Raw genomic sequence first — 22,010 nt, 5'->3', positions numbered from 1 at the left:
CCATAAGAAGATCTCAACTGGATTAAACCAAAGGACCATCTGCTTGTTCTCATAGTCACAAGCCTGATGCCTATGGTAATTCTACAAACAGGCTTGTCCCTTGCCTTGGCTAGTGTACAAAAAGTAAACTACATAGAATAAGCAAATCACCTTCATGAACGTTAGAATCCTACTATTTCTTCATATAGAACAGTTTTGGCCAACCAGTAGTCCTCAAGATGTTGCTGGGTGACAACAGACATGATTAATTTAGTTTATTGCCCACCCTTCACCATACAATCCCAGGGAAAGTCACAACAAATGAAAATTCAGTTCCCATAATCTCTGACCATTGGCCATGTTAGCTGGGGCTGATGGGAGTTGGAGTCTAGCAACATCTGGAAGGTCACAGGTTAGCCACAGCTGACAAAGGACTGGGTTTACTTGGGAACAGAAGTTTAATATTTTTAAACTCTTATTAATCTATGGACAATCCAAAGAATTTCCCAATACCTTTGGAGGTTGCTCTTCACATATGCTCCAGAAGACATCGTCCTGACTGGGTCCCGCTGGGGTGCCAGCCACATCAGACAACGAACTGCTGTGATACATATCTCGACTGGCCCGTAGGTTTTCACTCTTCAAACAAACGAAACATACAACAAATTCATTTGTCATGGGTTGCACCCAAATAGTTTTTACTCAGTGTAGACCGAATGATGGCCCAGCATCAACCAGAGCACCAAAGGTCCCCCATCTCTGAGGGGGTTACTTTCAGGGCAGGCACCAGGGTTTGGAAGAAACTCAACAGGATGTAGTCTAGCATCCCTTGCTAGCTAAGCATCTGAGTGAAAGACCTCCTTAGTCAAGAAGGTTGTGTTGGAGGTTCCCTGAAATGCAGTACAGTATAATGCCTGATTGGTTGTGGGTTTTTTTTTTTAATCATTGTGGGTTTAAAAACAACCATGGCCACCATCTCACCAAAACATGGGTTTCAGGAAAATAAAAATGGTAGCCGGGAGTGCCAATCCCTCAGGGACCAGAATGCAGGGTTCAAGCAGTAGTAGGTGTTCTCATAGTTGGAAGGCTCTGGTATTTACTAAACCAACGTTCATGATTGTACTGTGGCTGATTTAGACAAAAAGCTTCACATAATGGGAGAGATTTGAAAGAAAAGAGCTTCACGTTGGTGTTCTGGAGGCAGCTCAATTCTTAGAGCCAGAACATGCCTCCTTTGCCAGTGTTTTTGCACCGACTGACTTGAGAGGGTAAACCTTTCCACATTGGGCTTTCTCTGCTTTGCACATTGGTGCAGTTGGGGAGATTTGGGCAGGTGCAATTTGTCACAATACGTCAACCGCTGAAATCTCTCATTTATGCTTAACCATTAATAGGTAAAGGATGGAGTCTTGACAGGGCAAATACAGCATTTTGCTGAGCAATACTGCAAGGTTGTTTCTGATAGTTTAGGGACAAAGCAAGCTCAGAGCAGGCCTGGATAGCTTGCAGGCAGCAATACATTGCTCAAACTGAGGAAATGGGCCATAGCTGGAGGCTTTATGGAGCCGGTAACACTCTTATTAGCCGCTTTAAACCACCTTATAACTAGGGATGGGGGAGGAAATTAGATTCAGATCACAATGAAAGGTGACTCCACTTAATTCACACTTGGTAGGGGGGAATATGAGAAACAAAACCCAGCCATGTTTCAAAAGTCACAGCTATCTGAATTTTTCAACCCAGTTCTCCAGTTCTACAAAAATGCATGAAGTGTCCATAAAAATGTGCACTGTAAATAACAAGAAAAAACCAGTGTGTTAGAGGTGGTTGCCTTGCCAAATTGTGTATTATGCAAAATTGTACACAAACACAAAGATTAGGAAGAATTTTTATGACTTTCTTTTTTAATCACAAACTGATATGAAAATGTGGAGAACTGAACTTAATGCTGGAGAAAAGAGAAACTGAAATTGCCAGATTTCATGGGTCATAGCATAGAAAACCTTTGACTGGTGTCTCTGGGCAGGCACCCTAGGAAGAAAGTTATGGTGCAAAATGTGGAGGTACCTTCTAAGTGATTTTGTGAAATGTGAGCGAGTGTGATTTGGCTTCCTTGTATATTTTATAGCACATCTCTCTGTGTGTAATGAATATTGTGTGATCTCCACAGTCAGGGATACTGGGATGTAGCTTACTTCCCAAGGTAAGCATTAGGCTGTTGTTGGTAGCTGTCTCTCTGATATTTTGTTATGCCACTCTCTACTCTATGGCAGCCATTTTGTGACTGGCACCACCAACACTCTCTCAAAATTCAAAATGTGTCCTCTGGTCTGAGAGGGTTGGTGACCCCTGGTCTAAGCACAACAGAGGACAGGTCAGCAGATGTGGTGACACTGAAAATATGGTGCTTGAGACTGCCTGCCAGAGTCCAACAGTGAGAAAGCAACCTCCTTACCTGTCAGGGACTGGGCAGAGGAGGAGTGGTGGAGACCACCTCCCCATCCTGACCCTTCCAGGGAGGAGGTAGAGGAAGAGAGTATAGATTTACAACAGGGGTTTGAGGGAGGTCGCAGCGCAGAGGCAGATGAGGGGACAAGCGGGGAAATCATGGGAGAGTTGGAACAACACTCAGCTGACAAGTCGTCATTAGAAAGCATTCCAGACCCTCCATCTCCCTGAACCCAGTGAGCCTTAAAGTAGGAGAGCAAAGAGCCCAAAGACAGAGGACACTTAGGAGCACCCATAGAAGATGATGATAATGAATAAGGAAGTGGGAGGGACGGGGTGTGGAGATTCACTCAGGACAATGACATTATCCAAGAGGCTGGGTTCTATAGCCTCTCTCTGTAAAGACTGAAATAAAAAAGGACGGTAATAAACTTTTCCTTGTCTTTATACTTTCTTGGGCAACCAGCCAGGAGCCACTGACAGCATCCTGAAACTACCTGTGCCTTACAACTTACAGCTTATTCCTCAGCCTTGGTTTAAAAACTACTTTATACTTAAATACAGTCAGGGGTAGGGCGGGGAAAATATAGCATGCAATTGCAAAACAACAGCAAGAGAAGTCTTGTCTTCCTACCACATAGAAGTCTTTTATACAACACACCCTCAAGCAGGGCTTGAGATGCCAGGCTTCTGGCTCAGCATGAAACAGGACCACTTTGAAATCCATGCATCCATCGGGTGATGGGGCCATGTACATGATTTAGATACTTCAAAGGACAAGAGCAAAAAAGAATCTGTTCAAGAGATGTCGATCAACATTCCTGGATTCCAGAAATAAATGGTAATATGAGGACCATGGTCTGGCTGCATTTTTTGATGGTATGTGCTGCTAGGACAGCCCTCTTGAGTGGACTGATATACAGGGGCTGGGTTTCAGGCACTGTGTTTGTGTGTGTGTGTACCAAAAGCCAGAATGTCTTCTCCAGTTCAAACCCCTGGAAGTGAACGACTTTAGCTTGAATATAGGAGCTTATAGGACAGCTCATAGCAGTTGCTAGAGAGCAGGGGGTGGGGAGGAGAAAAGGCTGCCATCGCCACAGCCCAACCCCACACTATGTGCCAGCTCTTTCTAAAATATATTTATTGTTGTTGTTGTTTAGTCGTTTAGTCGTGTCCGACTCTTCGTGACCCCATGGACCAGAGCACACCAGGCACTCCTGTCTTCCACTGCCTCCCACACTTTGGTCAGACTCATGTTGGTAGCTTTGACAACACTATCCAACCATCTCGTCCTCTGTCGTCCCATTCTCCTTGTGCCTGCCATCTTTCCCAACATCAGGGTCTTTTCCAGGGAGTCTTCTCTTCTCATGAGGTGGCCAAAGTATTGGAGCCTCAGCTTCAGGATCTGTCCTTCCAGTGAGCACCCAGGGCTGATTTCCTTCAGAATGGATAGGTTTGATCTTCTTGCAGTCCATGGGACTCTCAAGAGTCTCCGCCAGCACCAGAATTCAAAAGCATCAATTCTTCGGTGATTATAAATTAAATAATAAATTTATTTATTGGTGTATATTTTTCTTTTTGGAAATATACCAAAGAATAAAATAAAATTGGGATCCATCTCAGGATGGTGGAGGGTATGTTCACTGTGTCCCATTGGTGGCACTCACCCTTATTCTGATAGGAAATGCTCTGTGGGGGGCAAAAATGGGGGGGGGGGTCAAGGAGGGTCAGTTAGCGGGGAGTGAGACATGTCCCTATTTTTGTCTGAGGAATGGTAGAGGGTATGGTATCCTCCAGTTGGAAACTGCAGTACAGGAGATTGCTGAGAAAAAGGCTGCAGGACTAGATGGGCCACGGCCCTGATCCTGCATAGCTTTTCTTATGCTCATGTGATGGGCTGAAACCCAAGTCTCTGACAGACACCACAGCCCTCGGAACAGCACAACCCAACAACTCAGGGAAGTCCAAGATCTGAATCTCTAAAGGCCCCCTTCCGCTTCGCTCCAGGAGACCCAGTGCTGCCTTTGTGTTCCCTTTGCCACTGCTGCTGTGAGCCTGGTTCATACACTTCCTATATCCTGATGTGGCCCTGACAGAAATAAGGAGAGGGATGCCCAGAGCTATACCATCTTGTTCTGCTATTCTGCCAGATATCACATGCTGAGAAGGAGCGGAGCTCTCAAAAGGGGTATTCTTTATTCATTAGCAGACATTTCCCTCCTCTGAGTCACAACCGATTCAGGGTCACAATGCGCTGATAACTGCTGTGCTTCAAACTCACTCCTTCAAATGCAAAAGAATAAAATATTTTTTATGAAGATGCAACCCCCCCCCCCCGATCCCCTGTAGCTCTTAAAGATACCCTGGCAATTTTTGCAAGAATAAAAAAAGAGTTTAAATGAATGATAATGCTACTAACGCAGATGGCGCTGTGGGTTAAAGCCTCAGCGCCTAGGACTTGCCGATTGAAAGGTCGGCGGTTCGAATCCCTGCGGCGGGGTGCGCTCCCGCTGCTCGGTCCCAGCGCCTGCCAACCTAGCAGTTCGAAAGCACCTCCGGGTGCAAGTAGATAAATAGGGACCGCTTACCAGCGGGAAGGTAAACGGCATTTCCGTGTGCGGCTCTGGCTCGCCAGATGCAGCTTTGTCACGCTGGCCACGTGACCCGGAAGTGTCTCCGGACAGCGCTGGCCCCTGGCCTCTTAAGTGAGATGGGCGCACAACCCCAGAGTCTGTCAAGACTGGCCCGTATGGGCAGGGGTACATTTACCTTTACCTTAATGCTACTAACAAAAAATAAAAAGCTGTTCTGTGGGGTGTGTGTTCTTCTTCTTCTTCTTCTTTAAAAAAGAAAACACCTGTGTGAATAATTCGGCAGAAGCTAGAGTCCTAAGCACACTCAAGACATTCCAGTTTCAATATGCAGCGTCTGTCTCCATCCTCCCAAGATAACCTTGCAAGGAATCACACAACTAAACCAATTTAGAAACAAACAAACAAACAAAGTAACTAGGGATTTCAAAGTCTGCAATGCAATGTACGTTTAATTTGGAGTAAGTTCTGCTGGGACTCCAAAGGGATTCATTTTTGAGAAAATGTGTTGTGTGGCTGCTAGACGTCCATAGGGAAGTGAAGACAAAACTACAAATTGCATGTAGCCCCACAGTTCTTTGGGGAAGTTTGCTCTGCTTTTAAGTGGAACACTGCTGGGAAGTTAGAGGGGCTTCTAAAGCCCATTTTCGTTCAGACTGTATAGCTCTTGAAATTCTCTCCCCCTTCCCTGAGACATTTACCCCCTCTTGGGGAAATGATGGGAGTATTTCTGGCCACTTCCAAACTACCTGCTCCTTGTGAGTTCATCCTGTTTTGTTTGCTGGGTAGCTGGACAATGCCAGCTATTTACTGGGCATTAATTCTGATTTGTTTGTTTGGAGGCTAGGTGACCTTGTGTCAAGCAAAAGTTGCCCCACACTTTCTAGTGCATATCCTGTCAGTTTCCTTATTGCAAAAACACACACACAAAAACCCACCTCTGGTTTGGGGTGGGGAGAACTGGGCTTACTGCACAAGAGCTCCAAATCAACTTGAACAGGGTACCCTGAATTTGCCAGTATATGATTGAATTCTTACCAGAAAATAGAGACGGACCGGAAGCATTCTGTGCCTTTCCTCCAGCAAAGAGCTGGGGGAGGCATCTGTCCCTGGAAAAATAGCACAAGGGCAAAGTGTCCCCCCCCTTTCCCTTGTGGAGTTTTTTCAGGAAAATATTCCATGTGTGCTCATGAAAGTACTGTAGGTCCTTGAAGTCGTTCCTTCACCTGTGTTCCAGAAGAAACATAGCAGAGAGCTGATGGTAGAAATGTGAGTCTTTACTTCCCTGCACTTGCTGCAATGCTAAGTGGGGCAGAAGGGGGGAGAGAGAGATCTGTTACTACAAACTTCTGCTCATGCCTCCTCATCCAGCAAGGTGTTCAGCTGTTTTATCTCAGTTCTTGGAAAATATTTTACCTTTTTCCAGCAAACAGCTTTTTCAGCAGGAATGGCATCTAATAATACGGTACTTAAAAAGACTTGTTTTCCTCTTTTTTTTGTCCAATATGATTGCAACTAATGATAGTATTTATTTAACCAGACTAGTTTGTAGTGTCAAGCTGTTCTCAAAAAGCAGCTAACCCTGGTATGAGAAGGTAGGCGTTATCAAGCCTGTTATCAAGATGCCTGTCATTTTCCCAGAGCCTGAGTCAGCAAAAGCCTTAAAGCATTTTCCGAACTATAAGCCGTTCCAAAGGAACAACTGAAATCAGCAGAAGGAGCTGCTTGCATGCTTGAAAGTTCGTGCTGCCAATAACTACCTTGGTGACCTGGATGGGCAAGTTGAGTGGCATCTGGGAACAGCCCATGAAGCATCTAGCAAGCAGCAATTTGATGAGTTACGAAACAAGGGCTGAGTGAAAATTGCTGTCGGTTTCACTGCTCCACTTGCAGGTAGTGTAATGGGGGAGCCCTTCCAGCAATTCAAGGGGTTGTTGTTTAGTCGTGTCCGACTCTTCGTGACCCCATGGACCAGAGCACGCCAGGCACTCCTGTCTTCCACTGCCTCCCGCAATTTGGTCAGACTCATGCTGGTAGCTTCGAGAACACTGTCCAAGCATCTTGTCCTCTGTCGTCCCCTTCTCCTTGTGCCCTCCATCTTTCCCAACATCAGGGTCTTTCCCAGGGAGTCTTCTCTTCTCATGAGGTGGCCAAAGTATTGGAGCCTCAGCTTCACGATCTGTCCTTCCAGTGAGCACTCAGGGCTGATTTCCTTAAGAATGGATACGTTTGATCTTCTTGCAGACTCAAGAGTCTCCTCCAGCACCATAATTCAAAAGCATCAATTCTTCGGCGATCAGCCTTCTTTATGGTCCAGCTCTCACTTCCATACATCACTACTGGGAAAACCATAGCTTTAACTATACGGACCTTTATTGGGATGGCAGATAAAACTTAGCCAGGAGGGAAGTTCAGGAGGCTGACAATTGCCATTGCTTCCAATGAATGACACAGCAGGATAATGAAGAGTGCGTCCACATAGCAACTTCCTGTGGACTGCTTGTGCAGACTCGCGTTTTGCATAGAATCCTCACAATATAATCCTGTCCTTTGGATGAAAGATGCAAGGGACTGGTTCATAAGCTTTAGCACCTTCAAGTGTTCAAAACACTTCACAGCACTGGAAGAACCCCAAAAGGATCTTCCTCGGGATGAGCATTTGGGTGCTTTGCTTGCTCCGCTGGGGGGCTGTGTCTTGAGAAAAGCTGAGATCCCATTTTCAGGAGACAAGCCCACAATGGTTCTTGAACTGGCGGCCCAGGAGATAATCAGGCAACAGGTCAACTTGTCTGCCACCACCCACCTCAGGCCAAAAATGAGGGAACTTTCAGGAGTTTAGCTGTGCTAGCAAAGATACCTCTTAATTCTGATGGACTAAAGTAGGTCAGGTGGAACCTCAACACCTACTTATGCTCCCAAGTCAGGTAGTTTACCAGTATGAGATGCAATTAGCAAGCTTATATGGAGTCAGAGCATTGGTCTAGCTAGTTCAATATTGCTTACACTGACTGGCAGCAGCTGTCCAGGGTTTCAGGATGGAGTCTCTCTAAGCCCTACCTGGGGCCTCCTGCATGCAAACAGATGCTCCAGCACTGAGATACAACCCTTCTTCCGCTTCTCAGCTCACTGATGAGTGCTGCTTGTCTGTTTTCTAATCCCAACTTTATGGAGAGCAGAGTCTGACACAGGGAAGCCACAGCCCAAACAAACAGAGACAGACCCTCCTACCCAACCTCCCTCACAAGGACCTCTGTAACTTGGCCCTCTGGGAAGAGAACCTTCCTTCGTTCTCGCTCTGCCAAACACAAAGATACATTTATTGTGCACTATGAATTATGCACAATAAAATATTTCCAATGGAAATACAGCAGATATAGTGGGCCAAGGCTTTTTGTGCAACATGCAAGAATAATATCCCAGAATTTATCCAGTCAGGCATTAATGTCATCACAAATAACAGTCATTTAAGCAGACGTTGCTAGGCCTGCCTTGCATCTCTTGCTTATCGTTCAGCAGGAAATGGAAGTATTAACAAACAATTGATTGTCACAGCCCAATTCTGTCTGAGTTCTAGGCCAAAAGTGGGGAGAGGAAAAGAAAAATATAGAAGGGTTTCTTCTCCATTTGGCCACTGCAGAAGCTGACACGAATTTCAGGAGAGGGCAGCTGTATTTCTGGAAAGGGATTTAGTGGAACAACATCTGCTTTGCATGCAGAAGGTCAATGGTTCAATATCTGGCATCTCCATGCAGGAAAGACTCCTAGTTTGAAATCCCAGAGAGCTGAAATTGATATAGATTATAGTGAGCTAGATGATCTGATTCAGTACAAGGCAGCTTCCTGTGCTCCTGTATCACCTGATTTATTTCCTTCTCTGTAGCACAGAAAACATAAAGGCAGAGAAACTGGACTGTGCCATTGAAAAGAGGACCTTTTTAAAAGAAGAAGAATTGAAACATATGTTTGGGGAAGAAATATTGTTTGGAGAGGGTAACAAACCAAGGTTTCGCATCATGCCTAAACCATCTCTAGGAAGAGAGGAGAAATTTGATTCCATTTACATTTAAAGGAAACTTACCTAAGGTAATTATTTCCAAAACAAGAAGCAAAACAAACCACAAAATTCTTCAATTTTTACAGCGCAATTCCCCAGCCAAGTAATATGTACAAAAGTGCATACAGTAGCATATGCATATAAAGTGTGCATTTAAATTAATAGAATATTGAAAACAATGTAGAAAAATGCATTATATTTGGAAAAAATAGCTTTGCAAAAATGTGTACGTTAGGCAACAATGCCTGGAAAAATGTAGAATAAATTCACACTAAAATGTTAATGAATTATCCTGAAGATTTTGTGTGTGTGTGTGTGTGTGAGAGAGAGAGAGAGAGAAACTGATGTGGAAATGTGAGAGAAACAAAAATTGACAGATCATCTCATCTCATAGACCTCTACAACTGTAAAAAACCTTCAGTGGGAATCTCCTACCTGAGCCACCACTGCTCTTTGCAAAGCTGGAGTACATGGGCTGGAGTTGCTTCCAGAACCTAGTCGACCATGTGAGGTGGCATCATGCCCAAGAACGGCTGCCCAGTTGAGATCAGTTTGGATACCATCACTCTTCTCACGCTTGCTCTCAGTCTGGAAACAAACCAACAGAGACAGACATATTCAACAAATTCAACAATGAGATGGGTGTCTGTTTACCCCTGTTTTTGTTGAGTTGCCCTGTGTATAAGGAGATAAGGTGCAGACATCTGCAACATTTTCTTGCTTGCGTTTTCTATATTTGCTGTTAAATCAACAACGTTAAAATTCCAAGGGCTATTCGACAGCAATGGGTATGTAAATGAAATGGTGGCTTTGTTTGCCTTCACAGCGGAGACTCCCCCGCACCATGGGCATGTCGTGAATTGTTCTAATGATCGATGACAGTATGGGTTTTGACATCCTGTACCCATTTTATCAGATTATGGTTTTCACCATGACCTATGGTTCAGACAAATCCATATATGATGTACCTGTGCAGGCCCCTGCCATTTTTGGATTTTATTTTGCCCTGGTAGCTCAGTACAGTACTGTTGTTATGGCTTAAGGCCAAAACAATAAATTTACTTACTTCTGATATTGCAGCTATGACATATGCCTGTCAGATACAAAGCCCTAGTTTCTTCAACTAGACTGCCCTGTGCATTTTCCTCTGGCTTCACCCCCTCAACCCCTCATTCTTCACTAGTTACCACAACTCCTCCTCCTATTTTATAATGATGCCAATTCAAAAGGGACTGCTAGATCAGTACTAGAAGTTAAGTAGCAATCATGGGATTCCCAGTTCTGTATCTGCACCTACCATGATTGGAGGTGGAGATGTTTGGAGGGGAAGTGGAAGGCAGGATATTGTGCATAACCCTTCCTTTCTGGTGTTGCTGCTGACTGGTGTGTGTGTTCATGATGGAGAAATGGCTAAGGATGAAGGGGATGAGGTGGAGAAGCATCAGGCAGGGGAAAGTGATATATTCCTTCCACCCACTGATTCTCCCTTGCAGTCATCTTGAAAGGCTTTTCCATGCTCATCTTAAAGGGTGAAACATGGGGTTGGGAATCCAGGAACTGGTGAATAGCTTTTGCTTCTGCCCTTGGCTAGGCTAAGACAGGGGTAGAAAAGCTTTTGCAGTCCAAGCACCTCACTCTCTTATGTTCAGCTTTCTGAAGGCTGCATGGCATTGATGGGTGAAGCAGGGCAATGGGTGTGATTCCTACTTTTGTACAGTAGGCTTCATTCCAGCCAGTCAAATGCCATCTGTTTCTACACTTGTACACACCTTGTACACAGCAAGAGGCTTTATTGCTGTTCAAGGACACATTTCAGCCACCCAAAAGCACTCAGGGTGGGTGTGTTCCCCTCACATTCCCTCCAACATTTCTCTGACGAAAATAGGGATGTCTTTGTCATCACCATCCCTTTATTATGTATACCCAACCCATCTCGTAGGGTTGCCCCAGCCACTCTGGCTGGATTTCAGCATCTATAAAAACACTATACAGGGCTGCCTTCTGATGTATTCTAAAGGTTGTAGAATTCTTATCTCCTTGGCTCAAAGGCTGCAAAACAGCATATCCTCCAGCATTTCTCCAAAGAAAACAGGGACGCCCTAAGGAAAAGTGGGACATTCCAGGATCGAATCAGAAACCAGGATGAACTTTGTAAATCCAGGACTGTCCCTGGAAAACAGAAACACTTGGAGGGTCTAGCCTCCAAGAAGAAGTGGCTTGGAGGAGATACAAATATCTGAGCACAGTTGGTGCTGACCTTTATAGCCCTAAATGGCCTCGGTCCTGTATACCTGAAGGAGCATCTCCACCCCCATTGTTCAGCCCAGACACTGAGGTCCAGCACCGGGGGCCTTCTGGCGGTTCCCTCACTGAAAGAAGTGAGGTTACAGGAAACCAGGCAGAGGGCCTTCTCGGTAGTGGCACCCGCCCTGTGAAATGCCCTCCCATCAGATGTCAAGGAAATAAGCAACTACCCTACTTTTAAAAGACATCTGAAGGCAGCCAGTTTTTAATGTTCAATGTTTTATCATGTTTTCAATATTCTGTTGGAAGCCACCCAGAGTGGCTGTGGAAACTCAGCCAGATGGGCGGAGAATACTAATACTAATACTAATACTAATACTAATACTAATACTAATACTAATACTAATAATAATACTAATAATAATACTAATAATAATAATATGCCCAAGAGCTAGACAGAGAAGCCTGAAAGACAAGGCCTGAAGCCAGACTGTGGCCTTTAAGGTTTCTCTATGTGGCCCTTGTGATTTTCCACACCCCTTCTTTCCCAAACGCCCAATGGCTCTGCTTTGCCCTCTGAACGTTTCCACCTAGCTGGAATGTATCCAGGGCAGTGGCGTGGCGTGGGGGGTGCAGGGGGGGCCGGCCGCACCGGGTGCAACATCTGGGGGTTAGGGTTAGGGGGTGCAAATCCACGGGTTAGGGGGTGCAAATCCATGGGTTAGGGGGCGCAAATTACTTGCCTTGCCCCAGGTGCTGACAACCCACGCTACGCCACTGATCCAGGGACTCTGATAAAGCCCCTAGCTTGAATGGATGGAGGACGGAAAGTGATGTGTGAGTGTGCACAGAACCTAGCCTCCTGTGCAAAAGTAAAAAATTGCATTAGTTCATACACCCACTTTTGCCTCTGACCCCCCCCCCTGACCCGCCCAGACAGGAATGCATCCATGCATCTGGAGAAAGATGATATAAATAGTCACTGAATAACTTCTCTCCCCAAAAAATGCAGGCCCACATTTTATTTTATTTTTCGACATGCAGGCTGCCATGCTTTCCTCCAAGCAGATGGCGACAGCTTCCTTGTTAATATAATGCCAGGAGATTCACCTAAATGACAACCATCTTGATAAGAAGTAATTATTATTTCACTGGGGGGAAATGGTTTGAGTCAATGATTTTGTCCCTGTGAATCCTAACAACTCCCCTCCCTCCCCGAGCAAAATCGACATGGTGCCAAATGGGATTAAAGGAACTGAACAGGCAGAACCACAACGGCGGCGGCATAGCGTTGGAAACACACAAGGCACAATCAGCACTTGCAAGAGAAACTGCGTATTTATGTCAGGCCCAATTTGCTTCCTTTTAATGCCGCACACTTCCAACAGAGACTCACTGCCTACAACTGCTAATGTCAGAAATCCACAACAGTACATTTCGATTAAAATTTAACAGTAATGGCATGGACTAAATTTTACAATGCGTTTCATTCCAGTACAAAGAGGTCATTTATGGAATACATGTCAGCGATGCAGATGAATATTGGAGCTGGCATTTTGCGATGTGTGTTTCCCTCCCCTCGGGCTACAGACTTTAAAAAAAAAATATAGAGAGGAGAAAGTTGAAGCAATGAAGCAGAGCAGCATTTCCCATCCCTTAAAGCAGGATTGGCTAACCTGTAGTCCTCAAGCTATGCCTGCATTTCCAACTCTTACTATCACTGACCATTGGCCTTGCAGACTGGGGGATTGTGGGAACTGCAATCCAGCAATATCTAAAGGGCCAAAGGTTAGCCACTCCTGCCCTAAAGATTAGAACAGGCATAGGCAAACTCCGACCCTCCAGATGTTTGGGTCTACAATTCCCATCAACCCTAGCTAATAGGACCAGTGGTCAAGGAAGATGGGAATTGTAGTCCCAAACATCTGGAGGGTCGGAGTTTGCCTATGCCTGGCTTAGAACTACCCAACTACCCAACCAACCTCTAATAAGTCATTTATACTGACTCTTTGCTGAACTAATGATTTTGGGGAGCCCCCAAACTAGAGACCACCAGTGGCCTTTAACCAGAGAGTAGATCAGAGCTTTCCAAACTTTTCATGTGGGTGACCCACTTTCTTGATGAGCATCATTTTGTGATGAAGTATTTCAGTTTTACTAGTAAACTGGAGGTTAAACTAACCTCTTTCCAGCCCTGGCAGGAGCACGGGGAGTGTTTCCATGACACACCAAAGTCATTCAGGTTTACTAGCAAACCGGAGGTGCACAAAATTCCTGAGCATCATCTACCCAAATGACTTCTGCTAGGAAGCCGAGCCATTCATCAAATTCAGTTCCCACCTATCTGTAGTATCTAATGAAAGAGGAGTTTCGCCATTCTCAGTTCTATTGCTGGCTAAGAATGGTGTCTCTCAGTCAGCTGCATTATCTAGACAAGATGCCCGTCTTTATATATTCTGCGCTCATTCACTTGAACACACACCCTGGATGCATACTGACAAACATCAACAATGATTAAAACCCACAACCCACCTTTCAGTATGCATTGAAAGTATACTTTAAAAAATTTATTACCCTAACTGGGAGTACAATAAGATTGTTCACTTAGTTCTCACTGAAGCGGTAAATTTCTGTCTCAGCTGTAAAATTCAGACTACTTGAGATGGGCAGGGCCGATGTTTGTTTACTTATTTAAAACATGTTTTTTTTTAAAAATCCTACTCTTCATCTGAAAAAAGGCTTCCAGAGCACCTAACAATTATCAATAATAACATGGGCCCTGCCACCGGTCCCTAATATAAAAAACACAACATAAATGGAAAAGGAAGAGAAAAAAAGTTAACATAGAAGCTGGAATGGAAAGCATTCAAAGGGAGGAGAAGTAAAAACTGCTCGTTTCTTTGCAGGCCTATCTCTCCCTCTGCTACAGCCTGATGAATGCTCTTCTATGTGCACACAAAACACTCCATGCACTTAGAAATATAGCATATCAGGGATAGGCTTAGGCAAGAACACTTCTCCATGGCATGCTAGTTTTTTCTAGGCAGATTTTTTTAATTTCTTGCATGGAGGAGCATTCAGTCACTTCAGCTCACACTGAAGTGGTTGAATTCACACTGGTCTGAATTTCTACAGTTGTTCCCTCTAAGGCTACAACCACGAGGAAAGCAACAAAACTCCTTAGCTTTTGTTTAAAGGTTTTAACCAGCTTCCTTTAGCTTCTTCAGAGGACGCCTGTGGATCTCAAGACCCAGATAGCTGTCCTTCTTCCTCACCCCTTAAAATCCAGGCTCCTAGATCCTTCCATGCATTTGCAGAAAATGGCAAGCTTAGCTACCCACAAATGGTTTCTTCTTCTTTTTTAAAGCACCTGCTTTTTTTTTTTTTTAAAAAAAGAAAACCAAATTCTTGGTTGAATTTCTGTACAGCCCAAACAACAATCCATTTGTCTGCAGCCTTGAAGTAGAAGCAAATGGTTACCAACCATGTGATAGCTTAAACCAGAGATGGGGAACTTTTTTTCCAGTCTAACGGACAGAGTCTCTCCCAGGCAACCTTCTGGGAGGGTTGTATGCCTGTGGTGGGCAAACCAGAAGCAAATGTGAATGCTGTAAGGGATGTGATTCTTACCTTTGTACAGGCTATGTCCCAGCCAAGTCAGAGGTTGCTGCAAATGTGCACATGCACACATTCTCCAAACTGACATGCAAGGGGCATTATAATGGCTCAAGCTAAAAGTACGTGAGGAAGGTGCAGAGGAGAGCTAGAGATGCATAGGGCTTGGGGAGAATCCCAAAGGCCATACAGAAAAACATCAAGGGCTATATTTGGCCCCTGAGCTTGAGGTTCCTCACTCCTGGCTTCCGTTTTCTCCAAGTGAAATTTTGAGCATGTTTAAAAAACCCCACCTGCCCAAGCAGATCATTTTCAATCCAGAGAACAACCCATTCCCAGAGCTGCAATGTACCTCTTTGCTTGCACTGTTCGATGGGAGACGGGTTTGGGGGCTGAGGAGCTTCGGGGGATCTTTATTCTTCTGCTTGTGGTCATGTTGGAGAGAAAGCAGCTGTGTTTGATCTTTAGGAAGAGTCCGATGAAGCTTCTTGCCATGATGCACTTCTTCAACTTTTTTCTAGGGTGGGAAAGAAGCAAGAAAACACTGTGAGGAAAGAGGAACCCAAAAATTTATAAACCCAATGGACTTTTGGCTAGGTCTGGTGAACCATCTCTTCCCTCTAAGGACGAGTCCAAATGCCTGAATCAGAACCTGCACCTGATTCAGGCATTTGGAACCATGAGAGCATGGTGGCTCAGAGTAGGACATGTGCCTAGTAGAATTCAAATAAGTAGGACCCACAACTAGGGATGTGAGGAAGCAGCAATTTCTGTCCTGCCCTGGGTTTGTTGCAATCAGCATTGCTTCCATTCCACTACACTTCAGCTTCAGTTAAAACTTATGCTAACTGTCTTGCTACCCTCTGTGACTGAAACGTACGGAATAACCTGGAAAACCACCACCACCTGGGTTCCTCTTTTTTTTCTGTTTACCCTATTTGCTTCTGAATGCTTGGGAGAGGAACAGGGTTTTGCTTTTCCATTTTTCTTTCAGGTTTTACATCTCACATTTGCCACAGAAAATGTGGAGATATTTTCTCTTCTGCAAAACTACATCCACACCTGATAATTTTCCAGTTTCTTGTCTCCTTCCACTTTGCTCCACTCATCTTCATGACTTTGCAGGACATCTTTATCCTTCTCCATTTTGTTTTGAGCTGCCTTGATCTCCGGACATCTCCTTTCGAAGTCCAAATGCTTCCGAAGCTCTTCTCTCTTCTGGTGCTAAACACATGCCAGGAAATAATATTGGTTTCATTTCATCTCCCATCATAGATTGCTCATAAAAGGAATTGTTATTAAAGTCATACTGCTGCTATGGCTAATTCTGTGCAAACATGGCTTTGAAAACAAGGAGACCCATGCTCTACAATAGCTACTAATCTACAAAAGCTGGAAATGTCTTCTCATCTTTATTAACTTGTGTTGACAAGCTAACTAGTAAGTGGTCTGAAAGAAATTGCCCTGAAGTATCCCAAAAGAGAACAGCTTCACTGGGAACATCAAGATGCCAACGAACCCTTTGCTCTTGCCTTTGTGGTGGAAGCAAATACACCAGTAAGCCTTCCATCAACCAAAGTTTCCTGTTTCATCTGATCTGGGAAACTAGGGTTATTGGCTCCAAAACAAGCTGGGATATGGAGGTGTTGGGTTGAAGTTGGCTTCATAACCTTCATTAACCAAACTTTCCCAGTTCATGTGAACTGTAGTCAGCTGAAGTGATCCAAGCTCATTTGCTTCCATCACAAACTAGGCTACATTTGTGGCCACAAGATTCATTCATACATTGGCTGGTTAAACCAAGATGTGATAGTTTAAACTAGTTCATTGTCACTCATCAAAAAGTGTGAGCACTAACAATAACATTTATAAAGATAGGAGTTCAGTTCTGTAAGTGACCTACCTCAGCCACCAGTAGCCTTGCTCTAGAACAGAGTCTGGAATAGGGGCAAATTACACCAGCACCATTTACTCTAGTGTAACCTGCACTTGCTTCCTATATTTTGGATGGCTCTGCACATATCCCTCCAAACTGAGACGAAGTTTATACACATAAAACAGCATTCCCTGCTACCTCTGTCCAGCAGTGGAGAACCTGTGGGCCTCCAGATATTGTTGGACTAGAACTTCCATCACACTTGATTATTGGCCATACTGGCTGGGGCTGATGGGATTCTACCTGGAATCTGGAGAGCCACAGATCTGCCACCCCTGCCTCTGTCTTTCTCGCCTCCACCTGCTGCCTTGCCAATATCAAAATGCAGACCATAAGCACCTTGGGGTCCACGGCCTGGCCTTTTTGCTATGATTTGCATAGGGTTACACTTAAGCTACTCTGCATATGTGCACTGCCAACACTAAATAATAGCAGGAATCTGTTTAAAAACATCTGCACTGTACATTTAAAGAGGCATTGTACCTCTTAAAATGGTCACAGCTTCCTTCAAAGGATCATGGGAACTGCAGTTTTTAAAGGTGCTGGAAGTTGTTAGGAGATCCCTCTTTCCCCCTTCACAGAACTACAATTCCCAAGTTCCCTGGGAAGAGGGGCTAATTGTTAAACCACTCTGGTTTACAGTTCCCAGGATTCCTTAGGGGAAGTCATGGCTGTTTAAAGTATCATGATGATGCTTGAGATGGAGTGCAGATGGGGACACAAGAAACATGGCTTCCTTTCTTATTTGATATTTGTAATGCAGTACTACTGTCATGCAGGAAAAAACAAACAAATCTGAATCCAGATCGTACATCCTCCAACTTTTTCCTCTGCAGCTTTTGTTCCACAATCCGTTTCTGCCTCTCTTCCGAGAGCTGCTTTTTGTACTTTTCCTGGTCTTTAAGCTGCTGTTTCTGGATCTGCTGCTGTCGCTGAGGTTCGGAATGGCTTTTGTTCTCTTGCTGAAGCCTCAGGAATTCGCGGCGGAGGGTGGATTCACCAGGGAGATTAACAATGGAGCTTAATTTTTTTTTTTTTTAAAAAAAAGGAAATATCTGTTTGACTAACCATAATATTAAGGCGACAGAGCAAACACAGTGCCACAGGGGAAATGCTTGCTGTCCTAGCTTACAGAAGAAGAATGTTCCAGGAAAAAAATAATCACAGAATCTCTCTCCCCACCAGCCCTCCTGTATATTTACAATGCCTCTGTTTTAACAACACTTCAGAATCCAGGCTAAAGCTGATTATCTGTTTGTTCACTGGAGACTTTACTTCACTGTTGCCTTCCCAAAACAAATTTTAGCATCTGTTCACACTTTATATTCATCAGCAAACACCGAATGGGAACAAGAGACAATTCAGATATATATATATATATTTGAGTTTTCATGGAATCCCATTTCGATGGCAAGGGACAGGGGGAGCACCAGGTCAATGCTTCAAACTCTAGTGGAGTTTCCCTCAGATTTCAGCAGCCGAAGTAAGTAAGTAAGATATCCAGCATGATTATTTTGTTTATTAGGAGTAAGAGCTGCTTCCTCTATTTCCATAGAATCCTAAAACTGCTTACCTGGTAGTAAATGTAATTTAACTTAGTGGGATTTGCTTCAAAGTAGGCATAGTTGCACTGTGAGCTTTTAAAGTCTGGCAAGCACAACCCCAGCCTCCTCAACTCTTCTGCAATTCCCTCAACATGGCAAATCATTGGGGCTTACTTCTGACTAGGCCTATTTGGTTGAGGGGGTTGGTTGGGTCACAAACTCTGTGTCTTCCTTTCTCAGGAAGAAGAGGAGCTGTAGCTCCCTCTTCTCTGAGCGAGATAGATATGGTTGCTGTGAACCAACCCTGCTCACTGCATCTGTATCTGTCAGGGACTCAGCGGGAGCGCAGGGAGGAGAGGAGATGGAGAGCGAGGGGGAGCAATCTGAGGGCAGCGTAGGAGAATATGACAGCAGCCCGATAGATTCCATGAGCCTCTCCAGCGAATCGGAAGATTCACAGAAGGGGGCGCCGATGGGCAGGGCAAGGGGCGACCCAAGGGGGACACCCCAGAAGCAAGGGGCCAGCGGGGACTCCCAGAGCAGCAGTTGGAAATCAGGACCAGCTTCCCCACCAGAGCGTAGTGGGGGGGAGGAATTCCAGGTGTCAGAGCCCACATATGCACCACCAGCGAGAGAAGATGAGTCAGGGTTGACCACGCCTCCATCGGAGAGCGAGTTAACGGTCAAGAGGAAAGTTGCAGACTGGGCGCGCGCGCCAAGTTCAAAGGTACAGGCAAGCGGCACAGAAGGTAGCCCGGATAGGGAACCAGGTCCTAAAGCCCGCCGGAAGGAGGGGCAAGAATCGTCAGGGTCAGCGTCAGAGGAGTCCAGGAAAGATGAGACCCTAGTGGGCAAGAGGGCCCAGAGGAGAAAGGAACTTAGGAAGAGGTGGAGCAAGGCGAGGGTCTTAAACTGGTGTGGAAGGGGAGGAGACTCAGACGGGACTTCGCCGGTCTAAGGTCGGGACGTAGAGCTGCACGCTGCAGCTTTAAAATGGAAACTGAATCTCAATAAAGACTTTTGTACATAATTACAGCCTAGCGTTGGTCCTCTGTGAGCTGGGACCTGGAGGCAGCTCTGACAGTATCCTTCAGGGAAGAGGGAGAAATAGTGACCAGACGTGGCTGACGTGGACTGTGAGTGGTGGCAGGCATGGACCAGAGCCTGCCACCTGAGATGGTAGCCTTATCAATGGGCCTCAGTGAGTGCCCAAACATGCCAACTCCTGATACTGGCCCTATGTGGCTCCTTCTTCCAGGGGAAGAGTTTCCAGGCCCCCTGTGCAGGCAATCATGCATGGGAAAGAGCAACTTAATTCTGCCGCTCTATCCAAAATAAGAACGCATCACAAGGAAATGACTCCAAAAATTGCTCTGGAAGTGTACAGATCAAACTTTGGAGTCATCTCTCTCCTGGGTGCAACCCAGATCTTATCTACAAATGCAAAATGTAACCTTGGTTCTCCTTCATCTTCATTCAGCTCATCGGCTTCTTCCTCACTTCCACTGTATTCATATTCTGTTTCATCTGAAAGAAGAAGGAAAACCAAATCTAGCTAGGAAACTTGACTGCTTTGTGTGTTACAATCTGCCCCCACATTTATTGCAACGAACGCTGGAAACTGTCAAACATTTTAAACATACGAGCATTCACTTGTTTTCTGCTTAAATGCTATATTATCTGATTTTTTATCTTACTGATCTGTAATGATGATGAAGTCTTGTAAATGCCTAATTGCCTAATCAATCTTTTACTAATATGTATATGTAGCTATAGTCAGCTCTCAGTGAAGCCCTACTTCAGTTAAAAAAACACAGCTTCACACACAAGCTATTTCAGGCACACAGCTAAAAATGCAGTATGTGAATGCTTTGAATGCAACCATCACATTTGCAAAACTGTCTATCAGGTCGTGTGCTAATCAGGGAGCCAGAGTTGACTGAGGCTCCCTTCTGAATGTATATTCAGGGGCAAACCCAAGTTGGTCAAAGCATAATGTGTGAAGGTAAAGCTGGGACAGAATCCTGTCTGAAATTCCGGAGAGCTGCTGCTGTTCAGTGCAGACAATACTAAGCTAGATGGATCAATGATCTTCTCAGTATAAAGCCGCTTCTTATGTTCCTTTGTTCTCTTCCATGCAAAATTTTGCTAAGGTTAACAGGGAGGAAGCTGGCAGCAATGTATTTATTCAATTAATTAACTTCATGAAATTGACACACCTCTTGATTGTAAAAAGCCTCAAAGCGTTTTACAAAAGATAAATCAGTAAAGTCAAGAAAAAATTAAAACCCCGCTTTAAAACATACAAAAGCTAAAATACCAAAACAAATAAAAATTACCTCAGCACCTGGGTAGGCTTGTCTAAACAAGAATGTTTTTAGTAGGCACCTGCTTGATCTCAAGAAACAGGGGGTTCCAAAGTACCACACTAAAATCTCATTCTGACAAATGTGGAACAGGTATTATGTAGTCCCTGCAGCAGTGCCAATTCTCCCAACTGAAGTGGTTGAATTGGCACAGGTTCGCTAAGGCGATCCCATAGGTAATCTGGTCCCAGGTTATTAAGCTTTAGTCCTTACCTTTCTCTCCCTTCTTCTTCCTGGTCCTATCTAGATGGTCTTTTAGCAAGATGCGCACCTGTCGTTCATTCTGCATGTCTCTGATAAAGGAATGTTTAAGCAGGGTATCTGTTGCTGGGCGATGCACGTAATTCTTAACCAAACAGGTGTCCACAAAGTTCAGAAATTTCTTTGACCTAAAAACACAACAACAACCTAAAGACTTCTTTTCACTCAGGAATTCTCCCTTGCAATTCCTCAAACAGTTTAGAAGAATATCTCAGCAAGTCTAAACTACTGCAAGGCACTCTATGCGGGGCTGCCCTTGAGACTGTCCAGAAGCTGCAGCTAGTGCAAAATGCAGCAACTGGACTATTGTATCGCATCTCCCATCATGTGCGCATTACATGGCTCCTAAAGGAGTTGCATTGGCAGCCCATAAGCTGCTGGGCTTTGGTTTTGACCTACAAAGTCCTAAACAGTTTGGGACCAGGATCCCTAAATACAGGATCCCTCCTTACTGCCTTGCACTATTGCAATGACTGATGAGGCCCTCTTGGTTGCACTGCAACCTTTGGAAATTCAGTTGGCGGCAACCAGAAAGTGTCCCTATCATGGAGCTATCTCACTTCTGAGCTTAGGCGTGTGCATCAGATTGGTGTCTGCTACTACATTCCATGCTACCTGCTCAGGAGATGTCAGGGATTGACATTGGGGCCTTTTGCATGCAAAGGGTCATCTACATTGGCAGTCCTGTACTATACCCCTGAGTCACTCCCTTGCACTACTTTAATGTAAACCATGTCTGCACAGAGGCCGTTGCAACAAGGGACAAAACTTCCAGTGCAGATAAGAGCTTGGAAGGAATCAATACGATCACAATATCTGGGATGCGTAGAAAGCTTTCAATAGTTTGAATTGAAACAGCTGCCAAAATTATGCTCCAAGCCAGCATATCAATGACTACTAGCTATGATGGCTATACAATACCTCTACTATCAGAGGCAATATGTTGATGGAAACCACAGGTGGGCAGAGTGC

The 22,010-nt window shown here is 44.7% G+C and overlaps 1 protein-coding gene across 2 annotated transcripts in view; it reads right to left on the bottom strand.

Moving 5' to 3' along the window:
* NRK (Nik related kinase) overlaps positions 1–22,010 on the bottom strand; it is a 122,653-nt gene that overhangs the window by 58,453 nt on the left and 42,190 nt on the right. For both annotated transcript variants that reach the window (XM_079962646.1, XM_079962647.1), the window contains exons 10-16: positions 20,991–21,166; positions 19,866–19,938; positions 17,680–17,887; positions 15,994–16,155; positions 15,284–15,448; positions 9,508–9,660; positions 493–618 (exon numbers count right to left, since the gene is read on the bottom strand). In XM_079962646.1, coding sequence (XP_079818772.1) covers positions 493–618; positions 9,508–9,660; positions 15,284–15,448; positions 15,994–16,155; positions 17,680–17,887; positions 19,866–19,938; positions 20,991–21,166 — 1,063 coding nt within the window. The remainder of the gene's footprint in view (positions 1–492; positions 619–9,507; positions 9,661–15,283; positions 15,449–15,993; positions 16,156–17,679; positions 17,888–19,865; positions 19,939–20,990; positions 21,167–22,010) is intronic.

Source organism: Podarcis cretensis, assembly GCF_951804945.1.
Source record: "Podarcis cretensis genome assembly, chromosome: Z".
In the NCBI taxonomy this organism is placed as follows: domain Eukaryota; kingdom Metazoa; phylum Chordata; class Lepidosauria; order Squamata; family Lacertidae; genus Podarcis; species Podarcis cretensis.
This window is presented reverse-complemented; position numbering and strand designations above follow the sequence as displayed.